Source organism: Rhinolophus hipposideros (assembly GCF_964194185.1).
Source record: "Rhinolophus hipposideros genome assembly, chromosome: 7".
In the NCBI taxonomy this organism is placed as follows: Eukaryota; Metazoa; Chordata; class Mammalia; order Chiroptera; family Rhinolophidae; genus Rhinolophus; species Rhinolophus hipposideros.
In genome coordinates, this window is record NC_138053.1 from 80,217,647 (window position 1) to 80,229,818 (window position 12,172).

The 12,172-nt window shown below is 36.9% G+C and overlaps 1 protein-coding gene across 7 annotated transcripts in view; it reads left to right on the plus strand.

The window, feature by feature from the left end:
- The window catches only part of DROSHA (drosha ribonuclease III), a 110,748-nt gene that overhangs the window by 54,336 nt on the left and 44,240 nt on the right, over positions 1-12,172 (plus strand). For 5 of the 7 annotated variants that reach the window (XM_081054582.1, XM_081054586.1, XM_081054587.1 and 2 more), the window contains 3 exons: positions 3,469-3,593; positions 5,261-5,360; positions 6,807-6,914. In XM_081054582.1, the coding sequence (XP_080910708.1) occupies positions 3,469-3,593; positions 5,261-5,360; positions 6,807-6,914 (333 nt within the window). The remainder of the gene's footprint in view (positions 1-3,468; positions 3,594-5,260; positions 5,361-6,806; positions 6,915-12,172) is intronic. The other 2 variants (XM_081054584.1, XM_081054585.1) reach the window with 1 other exon arrangement.

Here is a 12,172-nt window from a genome sequence, read left to right on the forward strand (position 1 = left end):
AAAAAATATTATTTAGTTTAGTTTTGTGGTTATTTTGGTTTTTAGCAAAAATCGGTACTTTAAATGTTTATTGGCCTTTCATGTTTTCTTTTGATAATGACCTATTAATATCCTGTGTCTAATTTTCTTTTGGTATTTGTCCTTTTTTATTGATCCTTTCATTGATCTTTTTCTATAATTATTATAAATAGTTCCCATTTATTTTGTTTCTTAATTTTTGAACATTAGTTTCTAATGTTAATTGTTGAAGTAAAAATATAAAAATTAAAAGCAGAGAATTAAAAGATAACTAGCTGTCTCTTATAAAGAAAATGTTTTATCTATTAATCAAAATGATTTTTTCTTGAAAATATGTTATTTCATAAAATACGTATATGTTGGCATCTTATCAAGATAAAGTTTTCTAGAAATGGAGAATTAAAACATTTCCATGTAAATAAACAGAATAATCTATTTAAACAAAGCTGTTGTTTTAAAAAGGCTGCCAAATTGTTTAATAGTCTTGATTCATAAAAATAAAAACTCTGGGTCAACTTTTTGTACCATGACAGTAACATCTGCACAAACAAAATGTTGGTATTTGCAAGTCAAACATTCCAGCTTAATGCTGATTATTTTAAACAGAACTCGAAAATGAAAGTGTTTAATAAAAATATATTTAAGCATAAAACTCACTTAAAACTAAAAAAAGTCATACAGTTTTTATTGTTACGTTAAGCCACATAATAATTGTTAAAGTAACTTTTAAAGAAATACACAAGTCATAGTCCTGTGAGAATATGACTGTGAATTTAATTTTTCTTCTTTAAACAGTTGCATAAATTTACATTTGTTCTGTCAGTTTTATAGCTAGGTCAGAAGATAGGTGGGAGTGATGGTGGTAGCATACATACCTTTTCGTCTTGGTGGGTCCTCTTGAAGCGTGTCCTGTGATTTACAGTGGACACTTTGGGAACACTTTCACCCTGGAGCTTTCTTCCATGGCATGGTTAAAATTCCCTGAAATCCTAGAATCATTTGGAGAGCCTTTGGACATATTGGAGTGTCATGCTCTTCCCCATTCTGGATACTCTCAAGTAATGGGGCCCAAGGATCTGTATTTAACAAAAATCCCTAGGGGCTCCTGACTCACTCATTGCTTGTTTTTGAGCCAGTGCATAGAGGACATTTATTTACTCCATTGCCACAGTCATCCAGCTCATTTGCTGACGACCACGATATGAGCCAGGTGCTAGTGAAGTGCATGGATTGTACGTGACGCCTGTCCATGGGAAGGCGTCTGTGATGAACCGCTGATTCAGTGGACCAGCCAGTAGAAAGACCAGCCAGGAAAGCCTGTAGTTTTAGGTGAGAACACTCGGCTGGGCTGCCCGGGATCTTCATCGACACCAGTGAGGGTTGTAAGGGATTGAGAAATTGTATAAATGATTGGCAGGATTAAAGGTACATACTTGGCATGGTAGATGGCCACTTTTGAAGATAAGGAGGAAGCCAGATTAGTCAGGATAAAAGGTTTATGTTGGAAAGTAATCGGGAATAAGTTAAGAAAGGTAAATTTGGGTGCCAGGCTTAGGGACATGGTGAAGTTAATTCTCTTTTAGTATTTATCGAAAAATATGTTTAAGGACTGAAAATATCCTGAAAATTTAGTATCATGAAAATAGCCTTTCATTCTAGCCTTTTGAGAATAGGGCAGAGTATACACAGCAGCACATTTCATCCTCTGTGGTATTGCTTTGAAAGATTGCCCAATGGTAAAAATATTGGGGAATTTATTAAATTTTCAAGCCATTATGGCCACATTAAGTACTTTATTGCTGCAGAACTTGAAAGAATTAATCTCCCTCTCTTGGCACTTTGCCCCTGGCAGGGAATATTTTGGTCATTATGTTTTTTATTCTTCTGCAAAGATGGTAAGATAGGGTGTGGCTAAATTCTAGAACTTACTTCATTCCTCCACCACCCCTATAAATTTAGAGATACTATAGATATTTTAAATCACTATTTCCTCTATTGATACCATAGCATGATTTTTCAAATCATGGAAACATGAATAATTCACTAGCATTTTTCAGTTATGCTATTCCTCTTTTAAAAACCCATCCAGCTGTTTTGATGCACAAAATATTGGAAACAATTCTTAGACCTAAATAACAGTGCTACTGATGATAAGCATTTAAATAATTTTATATTAGGTTACCTATGACCCAAACCTTCTTTATTTATTATTTTCTAGAACAGAGATCAACTTTTTAAGATACCAGGGAAATTTGGATGGTTAAATGACATTTAAATATTCTTTAAAAACTTAAGTGTCAGTTGTATTTAAACTAAGGCAGATGAACTTACACAAATGTATTCACTTTGTTACCTGCTTAGATTTGTCAGATCACTGACTGCCGCTGGAGCTGTGGGCAGGGTAACGAGCCTGTCCCAGTCGCTGGGAACTGAGGGCAGGATAACAAGCCTGTCCCAGTCGCTGAGGGCTATCCCAGTTTTAACGCCGAAGCCGCTATGTCCTGGACATACCAGGCCCCCCACCAGACTCCAGTAGTTGCGCATTGCTGTGCGACAGAATGCAGCTTTTTGGCGTCTGCATGGATCAATTCTACTGTAGCTTTTGGCTCTGAAGCAGCTGAGCCACAATCTCCTAGTAAGAATTTCGTTTTGAATTTGGCATTGCCCTGAGAGTTGAGTATAAGAAAGGAGGTTGCTAAATATAAAACATGGTAACATACTCTCCATGATTTTACCATGTTTTCACAAATTTAAGGTTTCAGTATGAAAGGTAATTTACAAATATTAATAGTTCCTCATCTTGTAGTAACTTAAGAAGGAACTGGCTGTTGATGTCTTCCTTTAGTAGACTTGGAAAAAAAAAAGACATGAGGCTCTCTATTAAAATTAAAACAGCCTACATGGACTTAATAAGAGAAGCGTAACTATTTGGCCTTTGTACTACCATACCTTCTAATTAAAAAATTTAGAATTAAAGGACTACATTAGGTACACAGAACGCGTGGAAAAACATGTATATGGAGGCCTCTGTCTTTATATCCTGAGTTAGCAGTAAGCTATTTATTTGAAATGTAGAATTAAAGCAGAATAAGCCAGCACATTTTTTCCCTTTGATGTGGACTACTTCCCTTGTGCCTTTGGAGAGGTTAAGGGAAAGTTATATCTGACTGGGTGTCCTTTTAAGTTTAATTTTTAAAGGTTTCTGTGTGGACTGTAAAAAAGGACAAAATCATTGTTCATTATGCCAAATGGCACAGACTCATTTACAAGGGTGATGTTACTGTTTTTGTATAGTGCCTCTGCTATGATTAAAGGGTTCTAAATGACATTTTCCCTTTGGGGATGAGGCTCTCCTAGAAAAAAAATCCGATTAATTTCTTCCCTACTTAGGTTAAAGTCAAAACTTAAAGACTTCTTATGGGAATAAATGGCTTTGATTTTTCTCTGTAGAAACCAAGCTCTGTCCGCATTGATCAACTGGATCGTGAACAGTTCAACCCTGATGTGATTACTTTTCCAATTATCGTCCATTTTGGGATCCGCCCTGCACAGTTGAGTTATGCAGGAGACCCACAGTAAGATATTTCTCAGTGTTTGTCTTAGCCAATTTCACCTTCTACTAACAGCTGAATTAGCAGAAGACTACCCTTTAGTCTTCCTTTTTAAAACGTAAGACCTGAAATGAGTCATGTTTCCAAATTTAGGTTACCAAATGAAACAAGTTTTGGTAGCTCCTTGAAGAATTATTTTCTCTACATATTTGTCTTCAGGAAACTATCTTTCAATTGCTTATCCTTGGCAATCTTGGTTAACAAGAGTCCTGTATGTTTTTAACCTTTAAGGAACGGTTTTCTTTATTTGTAATTATAATGGTTACTGTTATTTTTATTTTTTCAATGCCCTCTAGAGGAAAATAGTACCATGTTGGTTCCTAGCACTGCTGAATTTATGCAGAGTTCTATTTTTGGGTCATCTTAATAAGAACTCAAAATCCCATGCGAAGTCAAGGGCTGTACTTGAAGGAGAAGCCGTGACTTCTGACTCTTAGAATTGATGTTACTTTCCATGTTTGGGTTTTTCAAGCTGGCATGTTAGTGTTTTTCCGGGAGAAGATGAGGATATGTGGGAATGGAAATAGTATCATTATGTTTTTCAGGAGTGTTTGAATTTTCTACCTCGTTAAACAGTTTCCTGACTTAATTTATTTTTTTTTAAAGGATTCATAATGGGACAAAAGGGCATGGGAGATTTTCAATTCATAAATACAATTTTGGCTAATATATTAGAAGAGGCTAAAGGGTTTTGTTCTTTTTTTCCCCCCTTTGGATAAAAGTATGAAGCAGTGAACCAGGCACTGTGTAAGTACTTCTTTCTTTCCTCCATTCTCTAAAAAATTGTTATCAAAAAGGAGAGACCCAGCTAAGGCCAAGAAAGGAGCAGTTTCAATGACAGAAGCAATTTCAAGAGGACAGAAAATCCTTTGAAAGTCCCTTCTTGTCAGAGAAATGTTAGTAGAATGTGATTGGGCTCTCGTGGACTCAGATGACAGGAGTGTGAATTGATGAAGTACTCACATTGTCTCCATTCCCAGGATTTTAACAGGATCCTTTAGACTGATCCAGGTTATCACATACTCGGTTACAAAAGTGCTCATTTTTGTCATGCTATACACAGATTGGTGTACACCATTTGTCTTTTCCCCTCCCCAGTGGAAAAAAATGGATACAGCTATGTAGCTTAGGTACTGGCACAAATAGACTTATCTTTTCTAATGCTCTCCAACTTTTACTTTCAGTATAGGCAGTTCAGAGGCTGACAATATTCTTAATAAGGAAAGGCTCTTTCTTTTACAAACATCAGAAAGTACACGTATAAATAAAATGTGTTACTTTGAAAGAGGTAACAATAAGAAACATTATCTGTTTCTATTGGTTTTGTGTGTCTCCTTTGGAATTCTTTCTGGAGAGATTTATCTATATAGTGACACCTCCTTTTCAACCCAAATAAGCAATAATAATAATAATAATAATAATCAACTTAATAATTAGGTTTCAGATGACTCTTGGTCATCCTGACCTTCAACCTCAAAAACCATATCCTTCCTTAGAATGAAGGTTTGCTGCCATTAAGCGTATTGAGAAGAATGCAGTTTATGACTGAGCAGGTCTGTTAAAACCACTGGTTTTGTTGGACTTCAGAGTTGCCTTCTCTTTGTCTGATGTCTGTCTGTCCTTTTCCTTAGGTACCAGAAACTATGGAAGAGTTATGTGAAACTTCGCCACCTCCTAGCAAATAGTCCCAAAGTCAAACAAACTGACAAACAGAAACTGGCACAGAGAGAGGTGGGTATCGAACCCCGTTCCTCTGTGATTGATGATGGCGTTTCTCAGGTTTATTTCAGGATGTTGCCTGGAGCTGCTTCTAGAATAAGATAGAAAAATACTTCCAAAAATCAGTCTTTACTCCTCTCGTCACATTAGTATGCTAATAGATTTTTTTTTTTCATCTTATTAGTATCTAAGGGATGATTTTCCCCCTAAAAAGTCTAGTTTCTTAATGGATTGCTGCCATTGGGAATAAATATGACTTTTATAGAAATTAAGGTTTAAAACTCACCAGATCAGTTTTTTTTTAATAATTAATTAGACAGCATATAATACAACCTTAGGCCTTCTTCAAATTTCTTGGTCTTAAGGTTGTGAAGGATTGTCTTCCATATGTCTGTCAGTTTAGTAGTGCGAATTTATTTTGTGATTTATATTCTCAATTCCATTATTTCTTTATGAATGGGTAGTATTATCCCCAAATTCCAGGATCATTTATGTTTTAATTATAATATTCAGAATAGACGGATTTGGTATCAAAATAGATTTTGTCTCAGTGAGGTTTTATTCTGCTACCTACAGTAGTATAAGAGCAAGTCTCTGAAGCTGGGAAAAGTGTGTGAATTCTGGCTTTGTCACTTACTGTGGTCACTTCATTCTGAAGGAGGGAAGCAGGGCTCAGAGAAGATGACTGAAAGGTCCCTGTGTTGGTGCACCCAGGGAAAGAGGTGGTCGTGTGCACTTCTCAAGTTCTCTGTTTATCTTTTCTCCAGTGGTGTTTGGCCTGGAGGTGGTGGAGGTGTTGGTGGTGGTTCCTTATTATTATGAATTCCTATAAGATTTTCATTAAATAAGTATACAAATATAAAATTATTTTTGTACTTAACTATTTGAAGAGCTGTAAAAAGGAAGAGTCAGTTCCTGATTATGCCTTGCAGAAGTTTTGGATTATTGTCTTTTTGAATAAAATGTACCCTTGCTGCAACAGTTTTTATAAGGGGTTGGCAAACTTGAAAGCAACTTTTAGAATTTCGTGGGTTGCAGGTTAATGTACTGAGTGTCTTCCTTAGATGTTAATGGCACAAGATAAGTCTTGATATAATTTTCACATGTTGATTTCAAAACCCAAACACTACATTAGTTTCTTTTATCAAGGAAAGGACATTTTTTTGTTTGAACTCACCAGAATGGTAGATTTGGTTTAGATTTTCTTTTTCTTATCTAGTTACCCTAGGCTTTGAGCATTCTGGCGTTCCTTTCAAATAAATTATTGTAATTTGGCATGAAGAGGTTTGACTACCTGAATGTAAGGTTGATATTGAATAAATTCAGCTTATTTTCTTGAGTCTGGCGCCTTAGACCACTCGGCCATCCTGACACCTTGCTTATTTTCTAATGTTTGATATTTGGCTTAATATTCCTTTACAACCATCAGGTTCCTCATCGTAATGAGTTCTTTTCTAGGAAGCGCTCCAAAAAATACGCCAGAAGAATACAATGAGAAGAGAAGTAACGGTCGAGCTAAGTAGCCAAGGATTCTGGAAAACTGGCATCCGTTCTGATGTCTGTCAGGTAATGATGCTTCTGAGAATCCAATTATGCCCGTGTATCTGTTCCTTTAAAAGGCATCTGGCACTACAGTTTTTCTAATTCTGAGAAGTTTGTACGGAACATATTACCTTGTAGCTAAATGGGACACCATCCGTAAATTGTTTTGTATCATTTGGGTTTTGTTTTTGTTGTCACTTTTGGTATTGTCTTGTTTAATTTTGTGTGTGTGCACACGTGCGTGCCCAGTGGTAGGGTGAGGGGCACTTAGTGACAACGTTCTGTCTCTGCATGTTGACTGAAGGTCTTTCTGGTCTTCAAATGCACCTGCCTCTTGGCAGCATATTGGTAGGTGCTTGTCACAAGAGATACCCCAGCAGCTCTACTGGCAGACCCCTGAAGGCCATGTGCACAAACTAGACAGACCCATGGTTCAAACTTACATTGCAGAGAACTCAAGGCATTCATGAACAGAATCAGTATAATTTCATATTTGAGCCAAATGATAGTGTTTTTTCCTTGGAGGAACATTTCAGATCAACTTTATGTATATATATAGCTGACTCACTAATAAGTATTGTTGTTTTCCCTGTGGGTAGAATTTATACCAGATTAGAGATCCCCAAACCCAGCATATTCTTTGGCTCTTTACTTGTGGGTTTTTTTTTTTTTTTAATGATTGACATTAGTTGCGCTCCATGGGAATTGCAGTAAAGGAAAATGAGTACACAGGCTAGGGTCAAATAATGCAGTTTACTGTGTTCAGCCTTTTGGGATAATATGTCCAGGCTTCTATCTGTCTGTTTTGATGGTAGTGTATATTGTAGTAAGTTCAGGCACTCTTAAGTATTCACTTCATCATAATGAGTTTCTTAAAAAATCAGTGTTGGCATTTAATTATTCTATTGAACAGTGGGATTTAATCCTAAAATTAAAGGTATTGCTACACAGTCATTTACCTTGTGATATGCAAAGTTAAATAGCTTTGTGTTAAGATGAACTGCTATTGGTGCAGTATTGCTAAACAGTTTGAGAATAAACATCTACAGTGGTAGCCAGCTACACCCACCAAGTTCTCAATTTTTTGCCAATTGAACTTTTTTTTTTTAACTGTAGTTACTTTCAGAAGGGAATATTGTATTTACTTCTGTTGATTCTTTCTTAGGGCCACTTGAAATCGTATCACCCAGTTTTTCTATTTGCCAGTGTTTCTCGAAAACCAACATATTATAATCCTAACGTAGTAGACACTGTAAAAACAATGAGCAGAATGTTGAACAATCTGCTCAAAATCTGGTGATCCCAGTGGTAAGTCAGAGTTGATTGTTTAAGAGGTCCTAACATTGTGGAACATTGAGAAATGGAAGGTATTTAGAGGTCCTGTATTAATAGTTCAGTGGTTTCCAAACTTGAGTTTTTGGTTAACATTGAAGGTTTTTTTTTTTTTAACAAAACCCTGTGGAGCCCTAATTTGTAAAAAGATAAAAAATAATTGTCTTAATGATCGTTGGGTGATGGATGTAGAGGGAATATTCTGTTATGCTTGATTTCTTTACCACCCCAGGTAGCATTCCCTATGGCAGTTTTGTTCTGAACACAGTTTGTTTTAAAGCGTGGAGCCCTTTTTCTCTTTCTCTTGGTAAAACAAATGGGGGTGCTGAAATGATCTGTTCCACTGTAGTTTTGTGTTGTTCAGCTGTGTCACAGATGTCTTACTCTGGCTCCTCAGCTAGATTGAAGCTGCTTAAGCACTGGGTTATCTTCTCTGTGTATATGTCACGTTTTGCATTCTGTTTTGAGGTTGGTAGGCAAAAGCACTCAAACAGTGTCTTTGACAAAACTGGTCAGAGGAAATGGATTTTGATTGAAATTCCTGCAGGTGGAATACTTCTTGATCTGATAATAGTTCCTCCCTCTCTGTGACTCCCATTTTTCCAAAGATGACAACTGTCTGTTTAAAAGCCATGCTTATGTGTCTGGTCCTCCTAATGGAAGTCTTTCATTAAGATTTCAGTAAAATTACTCTCACATAGAAATGACTTGATGCAGAATGTCAATTGCTAAGTATGAGTTCATATACTGAATACAGGAATTGCTTTATGGTATATATATGTATATATATATATATATATTGCATATAAATGAATGAAAGTGTGAGCCAGCCAGCTACCTGAGAAGTTGATAGAAGTGGAAAAGAAAGAAATCTGAACATAATGGCAACATGGGTTGGTTGTGTGGGGGCAGGGGGTGTGGACCATTAAAAACAAAAACATTAGGGGCAGCCAGTTAGCTCAGATGGTTAGAGCGCAGTGCTCTTAACAACACGGTTGCGGGTTTGATTCCCACATGAACCAGTGAGCTGAGCCTTCCACAACTAGACTGAAACAATTACTTGACTTGGAGCTGGTGGGTCTTAAAAAAACACTTAAATAAAAGTTTAAAAAAACTAAAACAAAACCAAAAAGTTCATGTGCTTTGGTGAAATAGTTCCTTCCACACCAAAATCAAATCATCCTGGAGACATTCTGTAGCTCTCAACCTTAGGTGAATAGATGAAGTATTCTGTTTATCTATCTCGACATACAAAATATTCCTGCACAATCAGTGAATGTTCTTGGAGTTGTGAATGTAAACTGTGAGTTCTACTGAGCTTAAAACACCAACATATGGAAATACTATCTTCAGAGAATTTGGAGGTGTTACTCATCAACTCATTCGTTACATGGGAGCAACCTCGTTCAAATTTAACTGCAAAAACCTAATGTAAAGTAAGAATGACTTGGAGAATGGCCAGGGTAAATTAACTTAATTGACTTTGGGCTCAACATGCGTCTTTCTACAGTGAGTATTTTTATACTTATTGATACTCTTCTTTGTTCCAGAGTGGTTTTAAGGTGGTAATTCTTAAACATAGAGGTAGTTAAACAACATGGTTATGTAAGCCATACCCTCCACAATGGATATGATTTAATCCATCACTCTTGTCGGTGCCAGTTGCTTGAACCTCTGATGCTTCTTCTCACATCACTTTCTGTTAGGCTATCCTCTTGTACTCACCCAGTGAATTGGATTCTGCAGAGCCCTCTCCAGTTTTGGTCACATTTCCAGTGAATACATGTTGTTAATACTGAAGTTCTTCCATTCTCAGGGCTGTCAGAAGCCCTGCTACATTCCCTGCCTTTTCTCTCTCACGGATGATGAGACCACATAGTTCTTTGTCGTTTCTCAGCCACTCTTCATTAGGCGTTCATGAGGATACCTCCTTGTCTTGTTTTTATGTATATGTTTATTGTTCATGGCTCTGTTTTGCTGTTCTAGTTGCTCTGTTTTTATGGGAGAATTTGAATACATTTAAAACTACACACTGTCATTGCCTTGCAATCTTCCAAAGGAACTTTTAAAAATGAAAGCAGTTGTCAGGCATAGATTGGGGGATGGGGGAAAGATGCTCAGTGAATGTGTGTATTTCAACATTGCAGAGATGGATAATTTAAAAAACTGAGCTACAAATTGTAACAGTCTCATAGATAATGTTGAGACGTGGGGGTACAAGGTGGATGTGGGTCAGACAAGTACATACCTTTCCACGGTATTCACAAGAAACAGACTTACTTGAAAAGAGAAACTGGCTCTATTTGGAGCAAGTTTAGAGGAAGGGACTCAGAGCTGTTTCACATGAGTAAAGGTTAAAGGAAGTAAGACTTAGGGTAGCTAAAGGACCAGGCCATTCAATTTTTTTTTTTTTTTTGTCTCCAGGGGTAGAATTAGGTTCAAAGGAGTAAGGATACAGATATGGCCTTAATATTATAATAATTTTCTAATAATTAGAGTACTCTAAAGAGAGTGTTGTTTCCTTGGTGGGTAATAATTCATCTCTGACTAGAGGTGTTACAAAAATAAACAATTCACCAATTTGAGTTCATAGTTTAGAAAGATAGTTGCACTGTTATTGTCTTAATGACCTATCCACCTTCACTTCTGAGCATTGACTCCCTCAACCTCCCTGCGGTTTAAGTGGCTGGAGAACTATCTTATACATTGGCCACATATTTTGTTTCCATTATTGTATTTTTTAATACGGCACTTATAAAAGCGAAGTGGACAAAATGGCCAATATTCAGATCATAATGGCCTATCTCTCTGGGAAGCCCTTGAGGGCAAAAAGAGTGTTTTCATCTTTTCTCTCTTCCACAACTCTCATAACCTTTGCACACCGAGGTGCTCAATATGCATTTATTTAATTGAACTGGAAAGAAAGATGGTCTGTTGATTAGAGATCCTATTTGGGAGAACTGATCTTTCTTTGTAAGTTAATAATACAGGAAACTGATTTCTGCAGTTTCGAGCAAATCCATTTTCATGTATTTTGAAACAATACCAGCTTAAAATACTTCAAAGACTGAACTGCTGTGAAGCACATGTCAGTCATTCTGTAGGCTCTGCCCATCCTCCAGGTTCTAATGAATGACTCCTTTATTCTCCAGAGTTCTAGGGAAATGCTTTGAAAGAAAAAAATATGCCTTTCATGAAATTATCTGCCAATGAGGAATCGATAGCCAAATGAAAAGTGATTGAAACAAAAAGAAAAGGTCCATGTTCTCAGGTGCCTTGACTGTATTGGTAGTTTTCATAAAAGCTGTCCTTGGAATATGAGATCATTAAGTGTTCAACCTGGAGTGGCCTTTGGAAATCATCTGGTTGAGACGTTCTTACCTGAGGGATAGTGACGGGCTTCAGGGGTTCGTGAGCCCATAAAAATTGTGTACAACTTTTGTATGTTTGTGCACATGGGTATTTTTCTGGCGAAAGAGTCATTTTCCTTAGGTTCTCAAAAGTGTCTTGAGCCTGATAAAGTTTCAGAATTGATGAGCCCTAATCCTTTCCCTTATAATTAAAGATAGACAAGGAGGCACAGAAATTCTTGTGACCTCCCGGAGGTGACCCTACTGTACTGATGGAACCAGGCCTGTTCCTAAATTGAATGAGGACTCATGGTTCACGTTCTAACCAGTTTTTGGTATTTGTTTACTTAATCTTTTTAACTGTTCTTGAAAGTAGCTATGCTGATTTCCCCCCATTTTACAGGTGAAGAAACTAAGACTGACAAGTTAAAAAATTCATTCCAAGTAGCACAACGAATGAGTGGGAACAGGATTTAGACCCAGGCATTCTGGTTGCAGAGACTATACCTTTAACAATTAAGGTCCTCCACACCAATGCCATGCAGCCAGGAAACTGTGACACGGAATTTGGGATTTGAAAAATGGATCTTGTTTGTTGTA